Source organism: Cucumis sativus, chromosome 6, assembly GCF_000004075.3.
Source record: "Cucumis sativus cultivar 9930 chromosome 6, Cucumber_9930_V3, whole genome shotgun sequence".
Classification (NCBI taxonomy): domain Eukaryota; kingdom Viridiplantae; phylum Streptophyta; class Magnoliopsida; order Cucurbitales; family Cucurbitaceae; genus Cucumis; species Cucumis sativus.
In genome coordinates this window covers 21,925,542-21,952,687 of record NC_026660.2, presented here as the reverse complement: position 1 = coordinate 21,952,687, position 27,146 = coordinate 21,925,542, and the positions used below count along the sequence as shown (strand labels likewise).

The window sequence follows — 27,146 nt, the reverse complement described above, 5'->3', positions numbered from 1 at the left end:
TGGAGCCAAAAATATTTTCACAAATCAAGGAAATAAAGCAAAGTTTCAAGTAGTTCAACGCTGGATGAATATATAAGTATTCGTGAATTGGTAAATTAGATAGCAAGTGAAGATATTTGGAGGTGTAAATGATGTGTATTGAATTTATTTTCCAAAGAAAAATGATTACCAAACAATACCTTGGTTGTTTAGAATCTTCTTCTTTGATATTCATGCATAATTGATTAATCTATATAATTTGATTACAATCACATCAATATATATGGAGATGAGTACTGCTTTCATTAATTGTTCGTTATATTAACATTGGTTAACAATAATATGTGAGGAGGATGATAAAAAAGAGCACAACATAATCTCCAAATTTATATTGGCAATTCAGTTAATGAGTTATGGAGCAGTTTAAATCTCTCAACTAGAACCGAATCCAAAATTGTATTCATCTTTCATTCCTTCTACAATAATATCTTCTTTTTTGTCGGTTTAGATATGGAAAATAGCACAACATAGAGCAAGAATTTAAATCTTAATTATGAGTGTTAATAATTTGTCTTTTAGTACACTAACCGAATGTTAATGAGATTAAATCTTCAAGTTCTCGAATTTGAATGTAATGACACAAGTTTGAACGAGTAACAAGGAGATGAAAATGTGATGCACATGTAAACTATATAGGAAAGATTATATTCCTCGTTCATATAAACCTATTCTCACCTTATTGCCTCATCTCAAATGAATGAATAAATAAATAATTTTTGTAATTAATAAATAATACATATCCAGTATTTAATTTTTAAATTTTAAATCATTAAAAATATAGAAATCAAATTTAAAATATTAGTTTATATAATAATATTTTTTTAAAATTAAATAGTTTACAATGTCTATAAGATACTTTTCCATACAAGTCCATCACTTGTATACTTTACTGTATGTGATATTTTTTAATTATATACTTTACAATTATTCTATTTTTAATTATATATTTGAACATTAAATATTATTGATAAGTTTACAGTGATTTCCCTTTCTAAATAAAAATATAATAGAAAGGATTGTTTAGTATTAAAAATTAAAAACTATATTTAGTTGATAATAAACTTTTTTAAAAAATTCTTAATAAAAAAAACGGAGAGTCTTTCCCTCAAATTGGAAAAATAATATATTACGTGGATGTTAACATGCATGAGTTCACCCATGTGGCCGAGTCAATGGTCAAGAGAGAGTTGTTGTGATTGAATAAACGATGATGGTTACTCGTCATCAAAACTTAGTATGTATAAAACATACAAGTTTTTTTTTGTTGCAAATTTCAAAATAAGAATATTAAATTAATGCATATGCAATAATATATAATTTAAATATTCTACTTGTAGCTAAAATGTATCTTCTTCTACACTTAGTGTGGGAATGAGGTCCATTTGAATTGTCTCCCTTATTCTCGGAGATCGAGACTCTTGTAATGTCGGCTCAGGTGGTTTCTTTTCTATGATGAGGCTTGTTCAATGATTCGCACTCGCAGTGGTTGATTTCGATAGGTCGATTTTGTGAATTTCTCAATGCTAACACAAACTTTTCTATTTCAATGTGCACTCATCCAAACAAAAAATAGAATCAAGATGACGTACAAGTTGAAAACAAAATTAAAAAGTATATTTTTGGATATCCAAATCTGGATTAAGGAGATGGTAGATAAAAAGAAAGAAAAGAAATAGATGGGATTTTGTTATTTTTAAAAATCTTCAATATTATATTACTTCATAAAATTGATTGATTAAAATATTATAAACTAATTAAAACAATTTTCTTTAAAAAAACGAGAAAATTGAATGGATATTAATATTTTGTAGATATTGTGATATGTTATTTAAAATTTGATAATAACTATGCTTTAGAGGAAACATCGTGACACCTTTATTTTTTATTATATATAAATTCAGGAAATTGGTGGCTTAATTACTAAGATTTCCCTACACACCGAATTCCCCGAAACATCCTTCCAAGAACCCTATACTTTCCATCTTCTTCTTCAACCTCTCTTCCTCTTTCTTCACTCTCCGATCTCTCATGGCTGACCCCTCCCGCCCCGTCACTGGCTACCCTGCCTACCCCAACGGCCGACCACCTCCGCCCCCCAATTCTCACCCTCAGGCTCAAGCTTATCCCTACGCTGCTCCTCCTTATTCCTATCCTACCCAATACGCCAACCCCTACGATTCTACCCATCACAATGCTCGCCTCTCATTTCTTCGAGCCCTTATTGCTGGAATTATCGTCGTCTTCATCATCACTGCTGTTATTCTTTTCATTATCTGGCTTGTTCTCCGTCCCCAACTCCCTGAGTTTCGTGTCGACTCTTTTCAAGTTACCAACTTCTCCACTGCTGCTAAGACCCTCTCCGCCTCTTGGTTCATTGGTTTTTCCGTCTTCAATCCTAACAAGAAAATGACCGTTTCTTACGACTTTATCGATTCCACCCTTTTTTACAATAACGAGTTCCTTACCGACACCCGAGTCCCTCCATTCGCCCAGGAGAAGAAGACTCAATCGGTTGTTAATGCTTCTTTCTCCGCTCTTTCTGCTTACGTCGAAGCTTCTTCTCTGAATAAAATTAATGATGACCGCCGACGAGGGACCATCAAATTCAATGTAGGGATTTCGGCTCGTGTTGGGTTCCGAGCAGGTTGGTGGAGGACCAGGAGGCGATTGCTTAGGGTGCTTTGCGAGGACCTCTCGGTTAGCTTCTCGTCGTCGAATAGCAGCGGTTCCGGTAAGTTGATAGGTGAATCAAGAGCCTGCAGAGTCGGCATATGAGTGATTTTCTGCTTTTATAGTTAGCTCTTGATTTAATACCACTTAACCCCATGTTTAAAAGGGATTTAATTTTACAAAAAAAAAAAAAAAAAAAAAAAAAAGAGGAATTCATGTAGGCGTAAATGTACATGGATTTTTTAGGCTATGAGTGAGTTGTAGTACTAGTCTTTAAGTGGAGGTTGTATAGTTTATAATACAATTTTTGCTATCTGATTCTGATGTTGATTTCTTATCTCCTCTTTCTTGGAATAAGGTAAATGGTTTCTTCTTCTTTTATTGAGATGTATCAATCTAGGATCCTGAACTGAGGGAACTGTAACGAAGTTAAGAATTTATGTTTGTGTATGCAGGCAGGATATGGACACCATTTTTTTTGTTTCTTCTCTTCACTTGATGATATTCCAATTAGTTCATTGCAATTCAGTTCATACCACGGTTGTTAATCCAATTATATTATTGCTTTTAGTTCACTCCCAAGTTAATTGTTTCTGAATTGATTGGGTCATGGTTGTACTATAATACCTGTAGGTGCTTGCATAAAACTTGATTTTGTTGCTTATTTTGTTGTCGGGTTAAATTTTACAAGTACATAGGTATATCCATTGATTGAGGCAATTAGTGCTCTGTTCACAGTTTCTGCTACAGAAGTTAGGCTGCAATGTGTACTTTCTACATATTTACAATGCGTATCAGTTCATGAAAGTAGGGGGTTTCTTTGCAGGTTATTAGTGACTAGGAAATTTTGTAGCGGTTTCAAATGTTCTTTGGGAATTAGTTCCATTCTCTAGTAATAAAATTTTCACAATGTTTTCCACTGATTCAGTGAGTACCTCTTATTTGTCGTTGCTTAAATTCAAAATTCTTACTTCTGAAGATCCTTATGAGTAGTGGGATAATGGTTCCTATTGACTCAATAATCCTCCTCGGTTCATTCTTCTCTTGTTTGAGTAGTGTTCTCCAATGTAAGGCCTGAAAATTAGTAGTCATCCAAACCAACAATGTCAGCTTGGTGGAATGTCTTGTTGACTGAAAACTTTGTTTGTTTTGGATTAAGAGGTGAGCTGAGCAGATGGAAGTAGGATATGAGGGATCGGAGTGTGGGGCATGTGTAATGAGGTTTTAGAGATGAGAGGGAGGATAGGCATGTTCAGTAAACGAAGTTGGTTGTTGGTTATTTTTAGGTACGCTTGTAGGCTTGGGTTGAGATTGTTGATTTAGTTTTTTTAATTAACTTCTCATATCTCTCTTTAAATTATTTCCTCCCACCTCGGTCCGAATGTGCTGCACTCTAATCATGCCTGGCTAGTTTCAAACTTCAAATCAAGCAAGATAGGTTGAGTTTCCCACATCAAAGGTTCGTTTAGTAATTGAGTCACACGGTTATTTCTCTTCTTAGTCTTGTCCTCTTAGCTTCATACATTCACTATCTCTATGCCACAGACAGAAGAGTAACACAGAGAGGTATGTTAATGTCGATTCAAACTATTGAAGTACATTAGCTCTTTTAACAAAAATTTCTCTGATGACAATACTAGGCAGAAATCTGACCCGGCCATGTTCCATTGGTTCTCTTATTTGAAGTGTGGTTTCCTACACTACGATATAATGTTTGATATTGTATTTGCGTCAATAGTTGGTAGCAGTAAGAACAGAACTTTTGAAATGTGGGGGATTTTCTTTATTTTTTCTTTCGTGTCTACAGATGTGTGATTCTGTGATAGATTGTCTACCAATCCACTGAGTTCGAGTTAGAACTTAGGGATGGTGGTGTTTGCCACTAGTGCCAGTCAATATAGGAACGTGACTTAATTAAATGAAATGATACTTCTGTCAGAATCTGTAACGTTGCTGCCTAGTTTTTGAATCAGTCTTATAAATCATCACCCAAGTAGTTTGTATTATTGAAATTAGAGGAATTAATGATGGTGATGTGGTTTTGTTAATTGTAAATGCTAAATAGGAATCTTTTTGGGTGACACTACTAACCAATAACAGCAAGCTACTTAAAAGCTTCTGTACTGTCTGATTGGACGCTTTAGGGAGCCTTGGAATGAGTGCTATGCTGTGGCAGTTTACTTCTTTCAGCTAGAAATGGACAACTCTTTGTACTATAACATGATTCATGCCTATGTTTGTTCCACAATTTGAATCTTTAAATAGATTTGCTCTCTAATATTGCATTTTTGAAGGACAAACCCATGTGAGATTTTGGAGTATTTGCATATTCATGTAGGGGTGGAATAGATTATTGTGTGTTCACTCTTTGTTTGATAATCCAATTATAAAAATAAACGTTTACTTACCATAGCTATATGTATACTTTTCATCTTTCTTGACATGTTTTCTTTAATCTGAAATATTCTATACTCCAAACCCGAAGCACCCAAGAGACTTTTGCTGTTTTGTTTTATATTAATTCAGTCCACGAATTTGGAATTTGAATTTTTTTGCTTGTAGTCGAGTTTATTGTATTTGTCATTATTATTAATTTTTACTGGTTAGAACTATGTTTGAGCTTTTTATTATGTTAATCTTTATCCCTTGTTTTTTCTTCTCTAAATTTTCAAGATTTGAATACTATGTGAATGCTTTATTATTATATTTCGAGACGCAAACTCTTACTTATATATATCCCTTTCAAAATGTTTTATTATTGTATATCAATATTTTTAGTAGTTTTGTCATTTATGGTTATTTTTTATATTTTAATTTTATCAAATAATTCTTTATGGTTATTTTTTATATTTTAAATTTTATCAAATAATTCTTTAAACTTAAACAAGTGCTTTAAGCTGGTCTTATGATTTTTCTCTCTAATATTCTTTTCTTGAGAAGTGGTTAAAAAAAAAAGTCATATACATTTATTTAAATTTGAGTTCTAATTGTTTTCTCAAAACTTAGATTTTTGTTTTTTTAAAAAAATCAACGAGTTTATAGAACTTTTTACATTTTTTAAAAACGTGAGTGAATATTAATGGTAAAATTGTGACATGGCTTGATTTAATAGTAGGGATTGATCTTTCCTCATTAAAAATAAAAATCTAAAATATTCTTACTAGATTTTTTAAAAAGAAAAAAGAAAACAGGATTAAATCTTTATAAAAGTTTCACAATATCCCATATACTGTAATAATTATTTTTTAAAATTACTGCATTAGTATCAATTTTAACACAATTTTAAACCTAATCTGATCATGAAGATTCTTTTCTTGCTTTTTATTTATTTATTTTTTTACATATATATACAGTATAAATTAATATCCTTTTTCTACTTTATTTTAGTTGGGAAAATTCCATCTGTGGAATCTGTTTGACGGTGAAGAGTTCTCATCTTCTTCTTTTTGTTCACTTTATTCCTCTTATTGTCTTTCCCTTTCTCTCATTTTTTATTCTCTCAACTCTTCCTCTCCCATTTCAATTACTTCTTTTCTTTTCTTTTCCTTCCTCGTAATTACAAATTTTTAAATTTAAACCAAAGTTTTATAATCCACAATCGAAAAATCAACTCATACGCATGCAGTTAGGGAGGGACTGTTTTCTATATCAAAAAAACCAAACCCATAAGTAATATATCACAAAGGTTTATTATGTTTCATAGCGGACAATCTCATATACTATTTTCCTAAAAGGTTGTTATCTCTACCACGTGTGAGTTTAATATATAGCATCTATGTTAAACCTTAAACATAATAGAAAATTGATTAATAATCTCATACAACTTAGCTTAATTAGGTTCAAAAGTAACGTAAAATAAATTCAAGTCAATTTAGTAGGTAAACGATAGATCACTATTGAACTTTTAAATATCGTTTTTAACAAATTCTTATCTTATTATTCAATATCTAAAGAAATGTATACACATTCAAAATTCAAGATATACCTTAATTAAGAACAATTTTTAATATTATGTCTCGACACATATTTGTTGACCCTAAAATGCATCATTAAATACAATATTTTAAAGCTTTTTTCTCAAAAATATATATATATTTTGTAAAATATTTACACTTTCATAGAACAAAACCACGGTAGAGTTTTCTACCTCTCTAATTTAAATCTATCTTAAGCCAATAAATTTGTTCATATATAATTAAATTACATTTTTATCTTCAAAAACAAAAAAGGAATTTTTTTTTATAATTATTTTAATTGGATACTAGTAGGCTATTTTATCTTCTTCTATATGGAATATAATAAAGTCTATAGTTGATATCACTTTTTTGTTTGCTTTATTACCAAAAAGACCTTCAAATTTTATGTTACCAAACATTTTCAAATGTCATTAATCAAAATAAAACACCAACTTTTATGGAATTTGTCACCAAATTATTACCAAATATTTCTTCAATTGGATCCTCAAAATTCCCACTGTCCTTACCAACTTTCTAAACCTAACTATTAACTATAAAATAGCATTTTACACATATATATGCATGCATGGCTTTCATTATTAAATCTCTTCTCAAAATCCACACATTACCCCTTAATTACTCTTAATTGCTACTCATTTTATGAACATTATTGTTATCATTAATATACATTATCATTCCCTCTTACCTATGGAAGTATTTACTTTTGTATCGTCTTTTAAGGTTTAACTTTAACAATTTAGATGCAACTTTATAAGGTCATGCTACCATTTTATTGAAATGTAATAAGGTGGGGTTTTTTTTAATGATTATTTTGTTTGTTTGGCTAGAACTTATCTTCTACTTTTTAGTCACAATACACCTAATTTTGTTAGAGTCAATGATCTATGTGTATACCTTTATTTATGTTTAGTTTTGTTAGCTTGTGGGAGTGGGATTCAATTTCCTTAGTGAATGTCTTAATTGCTTGTCGAGGGGTTATATATGGCCCAATGTTAGTTCAACACTCTTTATTCTAACTTTCCTTTTATCTTGTTACTTTCTTTCAATTACTATCTTTAATCATGTTAGAATAGGAAAAAAAAGTTTTTCAAAAAAAAAAAAATTATAACAAAATATAACCGTTTATCTATGATAGACGTGACAGTAAATTGTTTATCATTATAAACTACTGTCTGGACTTATATGTATTATTGACATATATAAAACTCTAAAATTGTTTATCATAAATAGATAGAAAACTTTGTTGTATTTATAAATATTTTGATTATATATTTAAAAAACACCATCTTTAAAAAGTAATACAAATCTTATTTATTCAATGAGATTTTAAAGTATAAAAAGTTATTGAATGAGATCGTCACAATGTAACAAACATTCTTCCCTCGTTATATACTAGAAATAAACTATATATCAACTACATCTACCGATACAAAGAAAAAACGTTGTATAGTAGTTTAATCTAATAATGTAAAACTATATATTATAAAGTATATTTGGCATCTTTCCAAGAGGGAGATAAGGTAAGGCACACGCATATACTCTCATGTATCCACCAAAAGGAAAACCAACTGAATAATGAATATACCCTTTTCTTCGTCCTCTTCTCCCACTTTGGACCCTCCAAACTTTATCACTTTACACATCTCTTCCCTCTTCTATTTCTTTTCCAAATTCCCTTCCAAACATTGTTATAAATACCCCTTTCCCCATCTTCACCATCTGTAATCACATTGTTTAATCATCATCCCAAACTATGAGTGCCAAAGATGACAAAGATTGTGGCCACCACGAAGACGACTACCAACAATTCCTCCGCCGTCTCGGCATCGTTCTCTTGATTTTAATCATAATCGTCGGTATTATAATCTTCATTGTCTGGGCCGTTCTTCGCCCGTCAAAACCACACTTCATCCTCCAAGACGTCACCGTTTTCGGCCTCAACGCATCTGTTACCCCTAATCTCTTATCCCTCGATTTGCAAGTCACTATCTCTTCACGTAATCCCAACGATCGCATTGGCATTTACTATCTCACAATGGATGTGTACGGCGCTTATCGTGGCCAGCAAGTTACACTTCCTACGCTTCTCCCTTCTACGTACCAAGGTCATCGCGATGTTGTCGTTTGGTCTCCGTTCCTTAGTGGTGATGCAGTTCCTGTCGCTCCCGACGTCGCTATGTCGTTGCAACAGGACCGGAACGTTGGAGCTGTTTTGTTTAATGTGAAGATTGATGGGCAGGTTAAGTGGAAAGTTGGGACGTGGATTTCGGGCAGGTATCATTTGAATGTAAATTGTCCAGCGTTTATTAAGTTCGGAAACCCTGATCGTGCCATTGCTATTGGTTCAGCTATGAAGTTTCAAATTGTTCAAAGCTGCAACGTTGAAGTTTGAAACTTTTTCTAATTAGAGAAATTGTTTTAAATTACAAAACTCCTTGAACAAAAAATATTTTAAAATATAGTAATCTATATTTTAAAATATTTTTTGTTGAGTAGTTTTGCTATATTTAAAAACAATTTTTTTAATTAATTAATTCAATTTTTTCCGAGTTGGGAAAGAAAATATTTTATGTCGGTATTTTGGGTAAGCCAGAGAGAAGCTCTCGGGATATTGATTAATTAATATAATGTAATCTAAAGTACTCTCATCTACTTTCTTTGTCTTTGGATTAGAGATTAATTAATAATATATTATATCATGGTTTTGATTTATTTATTTTCTTTGTGTAATTATTTATGTGAAAGATGTAAGATTAGGGTGGGAGAGAGTTTGGTATAGCAAACAAGTTTGAAATTTGACATTTTAATTAATATACGAAGGAAATGTATAACAAATCATCATGTTTATAGTTTGAATTACTACTTTTATATTATGCTAGAAAAATGGGAGATCATCAAGTAGGATTGGTTGTTGAAAATTAGGTTGTATTTGTACCATCATTGAATTGGAATGAGGTTGTCATAATATATACATGTAATTGCTTCATAATATGATCGTAGTAGGGTTTTGGAGTCTCGTTTGATAATCTTTCGTTTTTTTAATTAAAAAAATTAAGCTTATGTTTCTCCGTTTTTCTTCAAATTTTTTGCTTTGGAGTTATATACTTTTAGAAAAAGAAGAATTGTTATGAATAGCAAAGTGGGGCGGTGTGCTTTTTTCTTTTTACCTATCTTAAGTTTTCGTCAAGGTGATCTTAATTAAATCATAGAATATGATCATAAAGGAAAGTAATTGATTAAAGGAACTATTTGCTTTATGGAAATATATTATAATCAAATTAATACATTTTATATCATATCCTTTCGAAAACATGTCTACAACTCCAACATTTATTTTCATAGTTTAATTAACTCGCACACGATTGATATTATCTTATAACTATGAAATAATGTTCAAAGATACTTATAGACGATGTCCATATCTATCGGTTTCTATCACTTATAAACTATAAGGTTTAGCTATATTTATATACATTTATTTTATCGCTTAATTATTTTATTTTATTTTATTTTATTTTTGCTTAAATTTAAGATTTGGTAGAAAAGATAGACATAGAAGTGGTTGATAAGGAAGGGAAGCTTCTGTTCTGTTCATACCAAAAGGGAGATAGGGCAGATAAACAAATTTAATTGACCATTTCTTGATGTGTATATACTTTGAAAGAAAAAAAAGAAATTAGTTGGAAGATACATTGCATATTCTTTGAAAAGGTTTAAAAGTTGAAAGAAAATGAGAGAAAGTTGTCATAAACTTGTAGGAATTTTACCTTTAATGAGTCATGCATGGCTATATAATTACCACACCATCTCTTCTAATCACAAATGTAACGCAATTCATCCACTATACCAAACTATCTACAAACTAAACACATGAACAATAATAATAACAACTTTGTACCTAAGGCAACCGATTTTCTTTCATTTTTTTTTTTTTTGTATTGCAAATTTGACAAATATGACTATAATTCATACTATAATAAGATGGTAATCTGCTTGTTATTTTAAAAGTGTAAGTAACATGAGTATCATATTTTTTTTTGCTATTTTTGTAAACTTTCCATTTTTAATTGAATGTATCATTAGTTGTATCCAAATTATTTTTCAAAGGAGAAATTATTTTAAATGATATAACTTTTGAAAATCCTACCGTTTAGATAATGATATTTTGTAAATATTTTAGTTCATGTTGTTCTATTTAAAAATAACCATTTTAAAAAAATTGTTTTTCTTACAAAAGTTGGTACGACAAATTTTGATCCGACAAATGAGTAAGATGTATCATTAAAATATATTTTTAATGCTACACCTAACCAAAGTTTGCATTTTCAAATATAGCATAAAATATTTGAAAATATGACCATTTTCTTTTTTATATTGTGGTTTATAACACCTATTTTTTATATATTGTAAATATGACAAAATTAACTATATAATGCGACTATCGAATTGTTATCTATAATAATTATAAGATTTTTTTTTTCTATTTTTGTAAGGACTGTTTACCAAATATATCGTAATGAATCAAAGGGTGAAATGGACTTTTCGCGTTTCTCGTTTATTTGCAATTCGAACAGATAAAATTGGCGTAAAAATTGCTACCGTACGTCGTCCGTTCACGTCACTTCGATACCGTCAATCCGGCTACGAGCTACGGCGAAGGTGAGTACTAAGTTATCTTTCTTTTTCCGGCCGTCCTCCTCGACGTGTTCTTTGGTTTTACTGTTTTTTGAGTGTGCCCCAGTTCGCCGATTCTCTCTCTTTTCTTGTTGTCATGAATATTCAAATGGCGAAGAAAAGAATCCATACGCTCATTTACAAGTAACCACTGTTTGTGCTATCTGCCAGAAAATTCAATTATTCAGTATCATTCTCTTTTTGGGTTGTGTTTTCTTTTTCATTCCAGTGAGAATCCAACGTTTTCTAGGAGAATTTAAGTCTATTCAACAGAATCCAACGTTTTCTAGGAGAATTTAAGTCTATTCAACTGTTTTCTCGTGCTTTATTTCTTCTATCTGGAAATTCAGCTGTTGTATCAAATTAATTAGATCTAGAAGGAATTCGATATGAATGGATTCAGAATTTTGTGCCAATTATAGTTTATATACATGTAGTGATGAGAATTTTGGCATTGGGTTAGGGTTTTTGAAAGTTAGATTTTTGTTGGTTGGCTTTGGGTCTGTGGTGTATGCTTGTAGGCTGTATGACTTCAAGTTATTTGCATTCTGTTTCTGCTTGGTTAATCATTCCCCTTCAACACACTTTCGAGAAAATTATTTGTACTCTGAATTCTGAATCATCTGCCTTTATTGTGGTTCATAATTCATATCTGTAAAGTTATGAACTGGAAGGCAAGCTGGTCTTGAGAACTCCATCTGACTAATTACATGTTTGTTTGAAAATTGTTGAAAGGTATTGCGGGCGTTGTCCTTTTCTTGATAATTGCCTATTTTCCATCTGAACATCTCTTGAATTGAGATGTACTTCAGTCTGCACCCTTCATGAGTTTGTGTTATTTCTGTACTCCATTGTTTATGATTGCCTTTGTATGTTAGTAAAATTTTATTTTTACTTTTAGCCAGATTTTGAGAACATTATTTATCTTGCTGATGTAGTTGGTTTTGCTCTTAGCCTGCTATTTAATATTTTGCTCTTACCAAAATCACCAACAACTTCAAATGTCAAGTCAAGTGGAGGCCTGAGCTGCTGTGAATTCTTCTTTTTCTAGATACACATACGTGGAAGCCTTCCGTGTTATTTTGTTGTCATGCTACTAGTTGCTATTATTATGAATGACTAGCAACTAGCAAGAGAGTTTGGTTCTGTGCCTTGGCTTTAATGTTCCTCCATGCTAGTGCATGGATATATCATATATGTATGTGATAACTTCACACTTCTTTGCTTGTTCAGATGCGTGGTTCAGTTTTAAAGTAAGTTTATTCTAACCATCATTAGTGTGGACAGGTTATCAAATTATTGAGAACTTTCATCATATGAATATGGAAAAAACAATAGTCATGAGTTGGCCTATGGTAAATAGGAGTATGACATTGATAAAGGGTTAAAAGAGGATATGGATTCAATTCACGGTGGCTAACTACCTATCTAGGATTTAATATCCTACAAATTTCCTTGACATGCAAATGTTGTAGGTTCAAGTGGATAGTCTCATGAGATTAATCGAGGTGTGTGTAAGTTGGCGTGGACATTCATCATTCTTAAAAGATTGAAACATGTAAAAAAAAACCTTGTTTTGAGAATCTAATGTCTTTGCCATAGGCTAATCTCTTATCTTATTTGTTATTTCCTAATTGTTTGCAGAGACTTTGCTTTGACATGAGTTTTGTGTTTTCAGCTTCTTTGGCTAACCCTACATGGGAAACAAACCCGTGAAGCAAAGGGATGAAATTTTCGTGAAGGTAGCACCTCCTTTGGACCAAGCATTTGTTAGATGGCTAGCTCGTGATCTCGAAAGGATTCATGGCTTCCCCCCGAGAAATCCCCGTGCCGTGAAGCCTCCCGATCACTACATAGAGTTCATGCGCTTGTATGGATGGTTGGACGTGAGCTTAGATGATCCAGATCTCGCACGTTTACTCAAATAGCCATGTCTTACAAACTCAAAACTGCATCATTGTGGACATCTATCCTCTATCTTCTTATAATGTTAGTTCAAACACTCTCCAACTGTCTTTGGAGGTAATCCAGTTTATGTCAATCAGTTGTCTGTTAGTAATTTCTGTCAACATGAAGTATGGAATAAAATTGTATGGTGTAGCCAAACCATTACCGAAATGGGATATTTGTAATGTCATTATTTACTTCATAAGTGAACTTAAAACAACTAAAGAAATTTACATTCTCTGCTAGTAAATTTTCTATTTCTTTTTACCGTTGGAAATATTTACAAAATATAATAAAATCTCAGTTTATATCAACAATTTATTGATTTAAATTTTTGTTATACTTTAGATGGGTAAAAAGTGGACAAAGAATATTTGAAATAACTTTTTCAAAAAGAAAAATCAAAAAGTGATTCCATGTTTCGGAGTAATTACGTGGATGCCTTCTGAAACAGCCCATTTGAAAACTGGGCCAAGGATAAGATTCGAGAAGCCCATTTAGGAGAGCCCAAATAGTGGGGCGTAGTGACGGTAGAAATGAGATTGGGAAAGCCGCCGAGTTTATTGGATGATGGGGACGCGTTACGCGCCAAATAATCGCCACTCAATTTGCCCAACAAAAGGCGCGCATCGGCGATTCGAACGTTTCTTTTCTTTTTTACTCCCATCGAATTCCAGATATACCCTTCTCTCTTTATTTATATCTCTCCCAATACTAATATTCCATCCATCCATCAATCCTCCAAAGTTTAGCTTAATTAATCCCTTCCTAATTATAATTAATAACAAACAAACTCAATCAACTTAATTAATCTTCGGTAAATCTAAATTCCTATGCAGCAGAAAGTAAAATATAATGTTATATTTTATTATTTTATTAATTTATATTTGGTTTTTTTTCTTTTTTTCTAATAAGCGCTTCCCTCCACATCTATATCCGAACCAAGTTCCCTCCCTTTCAACCTTCCCTCGTTTTCTTCTCTCTGAATCTCTCCGGCGTTTCTCCATTTCTTCTGAGAATCCAAAACCTCAGATCTCTCTCTTCTTCTTCTTCTTCATCTTCTTCTTCTACAAATTCTGTTCCTCTTCTATTTCCATCAATTTTCCCCAATTGTACCTAAAACCCCAAAACTCCCTCCATTTCTCCCTCTCTTTCTCTGACCTTCTTAACCCATATCCGCAATCACTCGATCTTTGCTTCCTCTTCTCTTCTCCCTTGCTCTATGTCGGGTTCTCGACCTCCTAACTCCTCTGGACACCTTCCTGACCAGATCATGCACTCTCTTAAACGCCAACTCCCTTTCTCTTCTATGAAACCACCATTTGCATCTTCTGGGGACTATCACCGCTTCACTCCCGACTCTCGACTCGCCGATCAAGAGCCTGATGCTATCCTAGTCAAATCTCCAGTGAGTTTGTTTTTCTTGTTTTTATTTTACATGCATATTTCCTTCATTACTCTTGTTTCGATAAGTAACATTTTAGGACCTTTGTGTTTGTGCTTCTAGTTTGAAATCGATAACTCTCTGCTTACTACGCTTTTACCGGATCTCATCAATTTAAGTAGTTGGGAACTTGGGATTAGTGAAACTAGTTAGTTACAGTGATTTGGTCGTAATGAGGTTGAGACTGTGTAGACCTTCAATTTTAGCTTAATTTTGGTTACTTCGTTTTCTGTTTGGTTTTTTTTCTTTGGGGGGGGGGGGTGTTTTGTGTCAGTGAATTAGATGAATTATGCTGTTATCACCTTCAATTCGTGTCTTTCTGCTCTACCTAATAAACTGTTATCGAGTGTCTCAGTCTCCCTACATTATCGATCAGTGTTCTTGTGATCATCATAACTCATTCTCTTTCAGAACTTTCTAATGTTCACTGAGCGAACTAATTTTCAGTTTTCACTGAACTCATTTGTTTCTTTTGGTCATTGGGTATGTTGATCAGCTGCAATGTACCCTTCTTCAGTTTAGTCTTTATGAGCTCGATGAATTACCATTGTTAACCAATATTAGTAGTTGCCGTGGAAGATACCCCCAATTTTTCCTATAGATAGGCAAGACAAGTTGATAGCCACAATGTTAGAACCTTGATGCAAATAGATGACACTCGGTGAGATTGATTTTGTGAATTGTGAGTACTTTTCTAGAGATAATATGCTCAATCTGTGGTGAAGGATGTTCTTCTTCAATAGTAAGTTCTCAATTATGATTATAGTACTTTACCTATTCTGGATACTAATATATGATGAAGATAACTACCTCCAAGGATAAGATCATAATGGTGTTAGCTGACTCGATCAAGTCGTGCAGTCGTATTTTGAGTTGATCTTGTCTATCTTGGATATGGATATCACTTAAATTATTGTGGTTCAGTAGTAAAAAAGAGCCAGCAAGAAAGACATCCCATTTCCTTGGTTGTAGGTGCTCATTCAATTCTTCAAAGGCCTAAATCTTCTTATCATCCTTGGTCAATAATTTTGTATCGTTAGACTACTATCATATGTTATATAAGATTCTTCTGAGATCTTGATTGAATTGCTTTTGTGCATGGTTTGAATAACCCAGGCTCTAGTACTCATTATGGTGGACTGTATAGTTTCAAGAATATCCTCTATGTATGTTGAAACAAGATTCTAGACATTTGTGGAATGCCAGGGATGTGAATCATTTGAATGTCTCAAACTATTACACTAATAAAAAAAAAGGATGAGTGATATTTTATTTTTATTTGTTTGTTTATACTAAATTAGGATTTTTCATTTGAGGTTTTTGCTAGTGTCTAAAATATGGAAAAAGATGAATCACCTTTCATGTTCATTCAACAGCAACAGAAAAATTGAGCTATTGAGAACATAACAGAGAATTTTCCTATGAGAACTGAACAGTCGAGTACTTCCTAATAATTTGTTTATATCTTCAAATATGATGTTTATGTTTTATCATTTCTCCTCTATTTATTCTTCTCTTGTTTCTTTCCCTTCTTTCCCTTTATGTCCAGGGATATTCGCTCTTAAAATTTTGAATCTGAAGAATGTTAGAGGTTATTTGGAAATTGTTCTAAATGTAGTTTTCTTTCTAAAATATATATTTTTTAAACATATAATTCTAGATAACTGCTTTAAAAGGATTTTTTTTGGTCTTCTTTTTAGTGTTCTTCCAAATGATCCATTCCATAAAAAAGATATTTGTTCAAAATCCTGAACTTGTTAGTCTTGATTTGTTGTATCACTTTTGCTAGTCCTTTGATCACAGTTGTTCATATGATAGTTTTGAAAACTAACTGAGAAAACTGTTTTCACGATAGTGTTTCAACTATGATATTTGCTTGTAGAATATGCACTCTTTAAAGACCTAATTGGCAAATATACCCTTGTTTTCCTATGAGATGATGACAATCCGATTTTTTATGAACAATTGAACATTTGTCACTTTGCCTAATATAACCTTGATAGAAAACTAGTAGCATTAACAGGCTTAGTGGCAATCGTGGGAATCTTTAAGTGTTTGTGGTTGTTGTAAATTGGGGTAGTTTTGATGTTGTGGTATTTTAGGGCATTTATAAAAAGTTCTTATGTGGGAAGGTTGGTCAAGTGAAGATCCCCATTGGTGGAGTATTTGCGTGTCTCACCCTGATCCTTCTCATTTATTAGTTTTTACATTTATAAAATGTGGTACCCTCAGCGTTGATCAAATTAATAACTCTTGAGCTCAGCTACAAATGATCCTTCCATACACTGTTAAAGATTTTATTGTTTATTGATCATCCAATTGGAGACAAGTCTAATAGATATTTTCTGCCCATGCTTTCTTAGCGAGTCTTTGGAGGTTTAGGAGGAGGGATTCTCAAGGTTAAAATAGGTCTTGCTAGATCTTCAGGATTTCATTTGTTTTGAGAGCTTCCTTTTGGACTACTCAAACTAAAACCTTTGGTAAATGGTTTGTTTCCTTCAGTTACACCAGTTTGAGAATGCTCTTACCAAATCTTTGAATGTTATTTGTTCGAAAGGCTTTCTTTGGCTTCGGTTGGGAGGATGTGTTGTACCTACGAAGAACATGGACCATTGGTTCTTAAAGCTTGGAAGCAGTTATGAAGCTCAAGATTATTAACAAAGTTGTGCCGCTGCTTGATAAGCCCACATGCTTTGGGTTCCATGGATGTAACAGATGTTTTTCAACTTTTTGGATGTTTTGCTAGGTGGGATTTACTTTAGCCTAAATAGACAACAATATGTATCTGAGAAGCCTCCATTAAATGTTAATAAAGCAACTGAGATCGTATATGTATTACAGGATATAATTTTCTAGACTTAATAGTCTGCGTGGTGGTAGGTGCTGTATTTTTTTTTTCTTTTTTTTTTTCTTTGGTCTCTAAAGTAATAAGTGAAATTATTTCTTCACCCAGTTTGTATGGCACTATATTTTGTTTCTTATTAGACCTCTATAGTAATAATTGTTTTCTTGTATTAAATGTGTGTTCTCACTTTACGTATCAGTACAGTATTAGGTGCATATGTTGCTATGTTTGTTTGCGTAATCTTGGATCCTGTTTATCAGCAATTGAAGCGGAAGAGTGAGGTAGCAGATTATGAAGCCGAGTCAACTGATAGAGCAATTGGTCCTAGATTTGCTGAGGTAGTTAACAGTCCCCATCAAACACCTGCATCTGTCAAAGGAGGAAAGGGAAGCAAATCAAGGCTTACAAAATGCAGTAGATCAGGGCCACAGACTCCCATGTCAAATGTTGGTAAGTTGTACATCATACATGCTGGTCTCCTTGGTTTTAAGTTAAAAACTCTATATGTAAAATACCTTCTTCAATTCTTGATTCTGCGTGAATGAGTAAGGTGAAGCTCCTTTGCTAAAGAAATTGCATTATTTGTTATTTAGAAAAAAAATTCCGACTTCTTCCACTCTTTCTTTCACAAAGCTATTACATTAATGAGAAAATGTTTTAAGTTTCAGGTTCACCTTCTACGAACAATCTTACTCCAGCTGGTCCATGCCGTTACGATAGTTCTCTTGGTAGGTTGTTACTCCTGATGACTTTGTTGTAACTGTCATATATTTCCTACTATTATATGTTCCTAATTTTAGTGATTTTCATCTAGGTCTCTTGACAAAGAAGTTCATTAATCTGATTAAACAAGCGGAAGATGGTATTCTTGATCTTAATAAAGCAGCCGACACGTTGGAGGTTTCTGTGTTTCTAGAGCATTACAGGCTTCTATTGTGAAGTTCAAGAAGCTGACATTTATTTTTGCTTTAATAGGTACAAAAAAGACGAATATATGATATAACAAATGTCCTAGAGGGAATTGGTCTCATAGAAAAGAAGCTTAAGAACAGAATTCAGTGGAAGTATGTATCATGCCATAATTTTTTTTTTGGTTTTCCATGGCATAATATTAATAAGCATCGCCTTTCCTGTAAAGCTACTTATTACTTGAGTAATTGATTGATTAGGGGGCTTGATGTCTCAAGGTCAGGGGATGTTGACGACAATTATGCTGATCTACAGGTATGTGTTTATTTACAAGAGTTGCTATTGAACATTGCTGCACTATTATATGAATGAATTTTTATTCTATGAGAAAGAACAAAATTGTGTTTGTTGGGTGGAACGCAAGCATGAAATTTGCTAGAAAGCAAGTAATTATACTGTATTTACATACCGGTATAATTGTTTATCTAATTAAAATTTTCAGCTTATGTGGGGATATGCTGAGTTATCAGCAGCATTATTTTTCATAAACATGATGACCACTGTAAACATATTCAATTATGCCCATTTATACCTTTTAATTAATATTCTATCCCAATCTTGCTCTTGATGTTGGTAAATTTCTCTTTGGTGAAAGTCTTTGTTTACAAATCCAAAAAAAAAGAAAAAAATCACGCTTTCAGATAAGTTTCAACTATAGTTACATGTGCAGGCAGAAGTAGAGAACCTTACCATGGAGGAGCGTGGATTAGATGAACAAATAAGGTGGTTTAAGTGAATCTTTAATTCAGTCTTTGAATGGAAAATTGTGTGCCCTTGTTGTCATTCCAAGGCTTTTAATAATTGCAGAGAGATGCAGGAAAGATTAAGGGACCTCAGTGAAGACGAGAACAACCAAAGGCAATAGCTTTCACCCAAATTTCCTCCATAATGTTATTAGTTATTATTATTACTTTTTAATGTAGAATTTAAAAGCGGTATGCTTTATCTAATGTTCAGGTGGCTTTTTGTAACCGAGGAAGACATCAAGGGTTTACCTTGTTTCCAGGTTAGTTTATCAAATATGGAGGTGATTGGCAAAGAATTTGAATTTTTAAATTTAGAAATGTTGCTCCGTTTTCTAATTGTGGTGTCAATATCTTGTATCACCAGAATGAAACTCTTATAGCTATTAAAGCTCCCCATGGAACCACTTTAGAAGTCCCAGATCCTGATGAGGTAATTTAGAAGCTTAAGGAAAAAGATGTATTCATTTAATATATCTTCCAGTCACCTCTCCTGCCATCTATCAGGCTGTTGACTACCCCCAAAGGAGGTACAGGATAGTCCTCAGAAGCACCATGGGCCCCATAGATGTTTACCTTGTTAGGTAACGTTTTTTTCTTTCTTGGTTGAGAAATGTTTGGCACTGTACTGAAGCATAACACTATCTATGGCCTATTAATGAAACAGTATTAGGAATTGGAACTGCCCAATATTCACAATATCCTCTTCCTACTTCACCTAAAGCTATGACTTGAATTTCCATTTTACAGTCAGTTTGAAGCGAAGTTTGAGGAGATAAATGCTGCGGAAGTGCCCCCAAGCTTGCCGTCAAGTTCAGGATTGAATGAAGCACCTACAACAACACTAGTAACAGAGGATACTAGGGGAAAGGAAATTGAAACGCGGGAGCAAGACGTACACAGAATGTGCTCCGATCTAAATGCATCCCAGGACTTCGTGGGTGGAATTATGAAAATTGTCCCCTCGGTTGTAGATGTAAGTCTAATTTTTCAAAAAAGAGGTTGGGGGGAAGGATGAAGAGTGGGGCTAATACATCTAACTCTATTTATAAACAATAATTGGTGGATTGGGTTATGGAGAAAACAAAGGCACACGCAACACATTAATTTCTAAGAATTGGTTGGTTCCGTTTGAGAGAGGACTTCATGCATGGAAGCATGAACATCTTTCCATCCGTTTAAGTGAGTCTAGATTCTAGAAGATGCAGTCTCTATAAAAGCATAAATTAGGAAATGACGAAATGAAGGATTTCCGAGGGGGCAAATGTTTCTCGATTTCATTATATAGTTTATTTAAATTAAGGATGTAAATTTTGTGGAAGCATCTGACGTTTTTGTTTCTTATTCAGAGTGATGCTGATTACTGGCTCTTGTCTGACGCTGATGTTAGTATCACTGACATGTGGAGAACTGAACGTATCCTCACAATTTAAATCTATCAGCCTTCGTAACACTTTTGACTTTTTCCCTTCTAATTAACATTCAAGTGATATTGCATAATACCTTGACCCTATATGTAGCCAGCGTTGAGTGGAATGAATTGGGTACATTTCATGAAGATTACAGTATTGGCACTGTCAGCTCACCCCAAACCCAAACTCCACTTCCCAACGATGCACCTGATTTGCCTTCTACTAATCCTTCTAGTAGTTGAAACTGTAAAAGGTATCTGATGATCAATGCTATGGTCGTGCAAGAACTTGTATGATGATGTATGATCCTCGTGATCCTTACTTAGTCTCGGGGACTGGAACCAATGAACTCAGTTAGGAACCAGACTCCATGATAATTCCTAGAGAAGCTCCTCTACCCAGAAAAGCTAGAGAAGGAACTGCTGGATGGGAAGGGCTCCCCTGTACAGTTTTAGTACAAAAAAAATGTGTAGTAAATAAAATAGTCATTTCTATGCATTGTACAATTCTTTGTTCCATGATATGAATAGCATGTGCAGGACATTCATTCGACACAGACAACTTTAGTTTCAGTTCAATTTTACGTCTCATGTGCAAAAAGCTGCATTCCAATTGAGTTTAATTATTTTTCTTAGTTTCTTTGGGGTCTTGAAGTAGATACTATTCAATTTTCTATCGTGTTGGTGTCGAACAAGTTCTTGAATTTAAAAGCCGTAATCACAAAGTTAAATCTAAACACGAGAGATTGGGTTTTTTTTTTTTTTTTTCTTAATGTTGAATATACTAACAAATAGATGCGAATTCTAAAACCAATATAACTACAAGATAATTGAACAATAGAAATGGTTTTTGCCCCTTTCTTTGACACTTGGAAGAATTTTGATCTTCTATTTACATCATCATTAGCCAAAATGACTCTTAATTTTCTTCTTTTTCTTGATTTTCGTTTCTTCATTCTTCATTAATGTCTCTATTCTCCATTTTACTTAATGACCAAGTGATTGTGTAAAATCACCAATCTTATAGACTCCTAAATGTCGGAACCATTAGCTATGATTCAAAAAGGATGGGCACATTATAACTCATTGGTATACAATCTACATGGGATTAGGATTAAACCCAATATACACTGTCAAGTAACTTTATATAAGAACTCTAACGAATAACTTTGTAGTCTCAAAGTAAGACATTATACTAATTCTCTTTCTCTACTTTCTTCCCAATCCAACTTGCAACAATTGGAGTGAGAGCGACTGTTGGAGGAAACCTTATTGGAGAAGCAGCTTTATGTGCTGCATATGCCAAAGCAAATGTTCCAACTTTCTCTCCTGTCTCATCAATTGAAATTCCTACCTGCCAAGTTTGAAAACAAAAACAATTTCTCTTATGAATCTTTCTGATCAAACATCCAAACAACCCTTCCTAAATTTCATTACCTTCTGCAGAAGAACTTGAACGTCAACACCAGCACTGATGAGCGCGTAACATAGAGAGAAAGAAATCAAGGATAGAGTTATGGAGGTGGCTAAGTATGCACCTCCATATTTTGCTAGCAACTCTTTTGCTTGATCACCCTTTGATTTGTTTGTCCCTTCACCCTCCTCCTTAGAGCTAAATATCTGTACAATCAACATTCATTTTCATCTAAGCACTAACAAAACCAGTATCTTTCCTATCTCATGTAAAGAGACCAAAGGATAAAGAACCCTTCAAATTGCAAGAAATGTGAATGTAGATTATTCTCTGTATTCTTCTTAACTTCTTTGGATTTTCAAATTATGTTCTAGTCAATTGAACTTTTTGAGGAATCCAAGGTTTCCTTCTTTTTATTTCTTTAGAAAAACCTTCATTGGCAGGCATTTGGAATTCAAGTGGTAATATTAATTAAAGCCATGACAGAACCAGCGGAATTCTGAACAGAAGATGAAAAAATTGAAACAACACCATTCGTCAAACTACAAACAGACCCAAAAACTTGATTAATAGAATGCTCAATTAGTGAAAACCAATATTACTACTAAGGTGGTTACAGGACTTACTTCTTCGATGCAATTTTGATCTAATGATTGATCCAAAAGCTTAAGCTAATGGAATATTGTAAGTTTAATTATATCAATACTTCCTAAGGTCACTTCATAAAGAAAGAGCGAGGAATATGAATGTGTTCTAAGTTATAAGTTGCAATAAAGTTGATAAGATATGGATAGAAAAGAAAAAGAAGAGAAAAGGTACCTTCCAAAGACCAGCTTCAAGTCCGTATTTTTTGGTAACTTCATCTGCAGAAGAAGAGGAAGAAGGAGATGGGCGTTCGATTTCGCCGGTTTTCTGTTTAAGGGCTTGAACCCTGAAAGGTTTGGAGTTGAATTTGAGAGGTGGGTTAGGAAAATTGAAGTGAAATCTGAAATTTGGATGAGTAAAGGAAATGTTGGAAGAAGATGAGAAGGCAATTAGAGAAGAAGCAATTGCCATTATCAGAAAACCAAATTAAAGGTTGGAATCTCAAAATCTATTAACGAAACATAGGCTCTGAATTGAGAGTTTGGGTTTTAGAGAGAAAAAAAAACAAGGATCCCACAAAATCAAGAGAGAAAGAGAAATTTATGTGAAGCATTATAAGCCAGATATTTGCTTCCAAGCTTAATCGACTGTCGTCACCACCGTTGTTCTTCACACACTTCCAAACACAAAAAAGTTAGCCAAATAGGTGTTGGCAATTATACATCAAATTCAAGTGTATAACTCTAATACCTTTATAACAATTTTCTCTAACCTCTTCATTTATTTATTTTATCCTACCATACACTTGTATGAAAAATCACAACTTCAAATTGCCAATGAGCTTGTTAACGATAATGAACGTTTACAGCTCAAATCTTCCTATCTATAATGTATATCATTAATACGAATTCATCTAGTAGTCTGTCACAAACAAATCTCAAATAGATATTTGAACGTCTCTAACGTCTTTTATAAGTTAGATGTAAATTATATTATACTTGTAAGTAGAGTACTATTCTATTGTGCTATATTTACTATTATATTAAACCTAATTGTTATAGAGTAATTATAACATAGTAGCAATTTTAGGAATATTAGTTGAGTATATAACAACAATTAAAAAAACAAAGTTTATAAGCTTATTGTTTATAAACCAATATTTGCAATAAATATATAATGGATTATTTTGCAATTATATTTGCAACCACTTGTACGAAAAGCCCTAGGGTGAGTAGACGGGCTTTGGTCTCTCTCATGAGACTGGCAACCCATACATAATGTCTGGGCCCAACCAACATTCAGCCTCAACGGAACAAGTCCATTTATTCCATGGGCCATAAGCCCAATAAATGCACATTCAGTACAAAAATATTTCATGGAATAATAGTAATGATGAAATAATAAATTGAATATTATTTATATATGTATATACTTAATTAATAATTCAATACAATTCTAAACCAAACAAGACGCCGGCGTGCTTGTCCGGGCCATCCTTTGAGAAGTAAACATCACTCATCTTCTTAAAAGCTTGGAATGTGAGGAGGGAATCAGAACCGGCCTGATGGGATTTCCCAACCGCCCGGTCCAAATCAAGCGTTTTAGCAAGGCGGTCCAAACCCCCATAAAGCCCATCACAGAACCGCATCATATGCTTCACGTCATAAACCTTTTTCCCAAACAACCCCTTGAGAATGTTCAAGAAATCCTGAAGCCGAGACGGCAGTTTGGTCCGGGTGAGAATCTTAACCAAGTAACCAAAGTCATAGGCGCTGTGAAAGGTAACCCAAGTGAGGGAGTCATTGCACAAAAGACCGGATGACATCACCAAGTCGGCGAACCGGGAGGAGCAAACCCCATGAGTTCTGTTCCGGTGGAAATCAATCCCCTGTTGTTTCAAGAGCTCGATGGAATCCGGGGCGTGGGGGTCGCGTGCAACGTCGAAATCCCTGAAATTGAACTCCCAGATGAAGGAGTTTTTGGTGCCGAGTGTGGGGAGGTTGCCGTGGGCGTCGGAGAGGGTGAGACCGAGTTGGATTAGGTTGAGAGCGTCGACGTTGGACTTGAGGAGGAGGTAGTGATCGGAAGGGCGGAGAGGGTGGCGGTGGAGGGTGGGGCGGATGAGGACGCCTGGGAACTCAGTGTCGATGGAGATGAAAGGGTAGCGGTGGAGGAGTTGAGTGATGAGATTGAATTCATGAAGGAGATTGAGATCCCAGACCTGACGGGTTTGGATTAACATAGTTTGAGAATTGGGGAGAATTGAGGATATTATGTGGTGTTTATAAAGATTAGAAGATGGATGGAGAAAGGAATTGAAAAGGGTTTAGTTTGATTGTTGTTGAGTGGAAATGGAAACTGTGGGATGAACGTGTTTGAATGCTCAAATGGAAAGGAATGGGCGAAGATGCTTCTCAATGTGGCTTTGCCGTCTTTCCATTTCCCTTCCTCTCCTTTTTCCTTTAATCACGTTTACCTTTTCCAATGCTTCGCTCACTACTTTGTCTTCTTCTTACCTAATTTCCTCTCTTTCTTTTCTACTCACTAACTAAAACTCCAAATCCTAAATCAAACAAAGTTATGATTAAACACAAAGGTTTTTTAACTTTTTCTAAAGAAAAACATTCCTAACTTCTCGTTGAATTCTATACATAAACTTGTGAATATGTATATAAGCTTTAAATTTTTCCTATTTAGTGTGTTTGAACTTTACTTTCAATGTGGTAGATTGTTAGCATTCCTAATAATATTCTTAGTTACTATATTTTAGAAAGGTAGGGATAAGGGTATTGAAAAAATGGTGCGCGTGTGTGTGTGTGTTAAGTGTTAAGTGTTAAGATGGGAGACACGTGGAGAATGTGCTCCATCTCAAAGCACCTTATCTTAATTCTTTTTCACAAGCCCAAAAGGGCATCAATCAATTATATATATTAAAAATAAAAATTAAGAGCATAATTAGATAATTAGATGGGTTAATTAATGTATTGATTTGATTTGAAAGTTCAAAAAGAGTTGCCTCCCAATTCACAACTGGGAAAGTCAAGTCAATATAGCTTCCTATATTACAATTCACCATTCAATTGACCTTTATATATATATATATATACATACATATATGATTATGATTATTTAAAAAGAATGATATAATCCGCAGCCTACCATTATATAATAATAAATAATATACAACACGTTTTTTTGTATTCAATTGTTTTATATATATAATTTGGCTTCCACTTGCTCCGCTGTTTTTTCAGCCCACAATTATTCTTTTATATATATTTTTCCTTTTCATATATTTAAAATATATAAATCATTTTCATTCATTCATCCCTACAAATCTATTTATATCATTTAGCTATACTTAAACTATTTAATCGTGAGAATAACTAAGGAAATAGAAAAAACTAATAAGACAAAAGACTTTGTTAACCCAACTCGATAAATACCACCTATGTCTGGAGAACAAGCAACAACAACAACAATCAATGACAGGCTCCTGTGAGTTTGTATTTGAATATACTTGAAGATAAACTCATACTCCATTTAAATTCATTAACTGCAGTTCAACTAGGTTCAATTTTCTTTCATATTTCTTATCAGTTGGTACACAGTAAGATTACTTGTAGATCTTTAGTAATTTGTCATCACAAAGAAGATAATTGATATACCTTTGAAACCTTTCTCTTGAAAGAATGCTTTCGAATTGAATGTTCAGTAAAGTGCCTCTGAACCAAGAGTGGAGCTTCCAATATCTAAAGACTTTATCAAATCTTTCGGATTTTTTTTATTTGAAAGATATAGATAAAAGATTAAAAGATTCTTGTCAACGAGGACACAATCTTTTTATCTTTTTATATGAATATTACTTTATCCAATTTTGTAAAGTAACCCCGATCAGTATATAATAAAAAGAATTCTTAATAATTCTTATTGACAAAAAATCCAACATGATTTGTTCCAAGTTTGTACTTAAATGGATTTTCATTTAATTAGAACAACTTCTTTATCTATCACAATAAGTTGGATAGCCTTTCCCCAAGGGGCTATCGCACATTAGAGGAGAAGGAAAATCACAAGAGAACTTACCAACAACAGCAACTGACAATCGAATGAGTAACGTGGCTAGGCAAATGCTAGTATAGTGAAGGGCAGGAAGCTCCACAGATTGAGATACCATCTATTTGTTCTCATAGATATCTAATCATTGATCAACCTTCAAACGTAGCGGTCTTCGTCTACAACTATCGTTGTCACGTTCAATCTCTTTGTGGTTAGTACGTTGTTGTTCTCATTGTCATTGGTTTGTCGTCATATAGAGTTGTTGTAGCTTACAAAGCTAATATCTCAATAATTTATCATATTTTTAACACACTAATATAAATTTTCCACCCAATGCAATTTTTCAAAAACTAGAATCCAACACACATC

The 27,146-nt window shown here is 33.4% G+C and overlaps 6 protein-coding genes across 8 annotated transcripts; 4 read left to right on the top strand and 2 right to left on the bottom strand.

The window, feature by feature from the left end:
* The first annotated feature begins 1,953 nt into the window (after nt 1-1,953).
* Nucleotides 1,954-3,193, top strand: LOC101203638 (uncharacterized protein At1g08160). Its single transcript, XM_004140217.3, has one exon. The coding sequence runs from the start codon at nt 2,068-2,070 to the stop codon at nt 2,812-2,814; it is 747 nt and encodes a 248-aa protein (XP_004140265.2). The 5' UTR covers nt 1,954-2,067; the 3' UTR covers nt 2,815-3,193.
* Nucleotides 3,194-8,262: 5,069 nt separating this feature from the next.
* Nucleotides 8,263-9,402, top strand: LOC101220278 (NDR1/HIN1-like protein 1). The gene has a single exon (XM_004140120.3). The coding sequence runs from the start codon at nt 8,440-8,442 to the stop codon at nt 9,076-9,078; it is 639 nt and encodes a 212-aa protein (XP_004140168.1). The 5' UTR covers nt 8,263-8,439; the 3' UTR covers nt 9,079-9,402.
* A 1,787-nt stretch (nt 9,403-11,189) lies between these two features.
* LOC101220037 lies at nt 11,190-13,557 on the top strand. Of its 2 annotated transcripts, none has more exons than XR_004217755.1 (2): nt 11,190-11,345; nt 13,039-13,557. XR_004217755.1 is itself a non-coding variant. In XM_031888052.1 (2 exons), the coding sequence occupies exon 2, from the start codon at nt 13,058-13,060 to the stop codon at nt 13,286-13,288; it is 231 nt and encodes a 76-aa protein (XP_031743912.1). In that variant the 5' UTR covers nt 11,376-12,868; nt 13,039-13,057; the 3' UTR covers nt 13,289-13,557. The 2 variants fall into 2 exon arrangements, 1 of the variants encoding a protein (XP_031743912.1); XM_031888052.1 differs by lacking the exon at nt 11,190-11,345 and adding an exon at nt 11,376-12,868.
* A 667-nt stretch (nt 13,558-14,224) lies between these two features.
* LOC101219318 (transcription factor E2FB) lies at nt 14,225-21,354 on the top strand. Of its 2 annotated transcripts, none has more exons than XM_031887140.1 (14): nt 14,225-14,715; nt 17,857-18,046; nt 18,259-18,324; nt 18,411-18,496; nt 18,572-18,660; nt 18,766-18,820; nt 19,236-19,288; nt 19,373-19,423; nt 19,523-19,571; nt 19,676-19,741; nt 19,816-19,892; nt 20,059-20,284; nt 20,658-20,724; nt 20,829-21,354. In XM_031887140.1, exons 1-14 carry the CDS (start codon nt 14,530-14,532, stop codon nt 20,960-20,962), a joined length of 1,395 nt encoding a protein of 464 aa, XP_031743000.1. In that variant the 5' UTR covers nt 14,225-14,529; the 3' UTR covers nt 20,963-21,354. The 2 variants fall into 2 exon arrangements, with proteins under 2 accessions (XP_031743000.1, XP_004140164.2); XM_004140116.3 differs by having other exon boundaries at nt 14,226-14,715; nt 18,265-18,324.
* A 367-nt stretch (nt 21,355-21,721) lies between these two features.
* Nucleotides 21,722-23,673, bottom strand: LOC101219558. Its single transcript, XM_004140117.3, has 3 exons — nt 22,953-23,673; nt 22,157-22,339; nt 21,722-22,073 (listed from the first exon to the last, which is right to left on the bottom strand). The coding sequence occupies exons 1-3, from the start codon at nt 23,187-23,189 to the stop codon at nt 21,915-21,917; spliced, it is 579 nt and encodes a 192-aa protein (XP_004140165.1). The 5' UTR covers nt 23,190-23,673; the 3' UTR covers nt 21,722-21,914.
* A 219-nt stretch (nt 23,674-23,892) lies between these two features.
* On the bottom strand, nt 23,893-25,145 carry LOC101219801 (probable CCR4-associated factor 1 homolog 9). The gene has a single exon (XM_004140118.3). It carries the CDS (start codon nt 24,958-24,960, stop codon nt 24,163-24,165), a length of 798 nt encoding a protein of 265 aa, XP_004140166.1. The 5' UTR covers nt 24,961-25,145; the 3' UTR covers nt 23,893-24,162.
* Between the last annotated feature and the right edge of the window lie 2,001 nt (nt 25,146-27,146).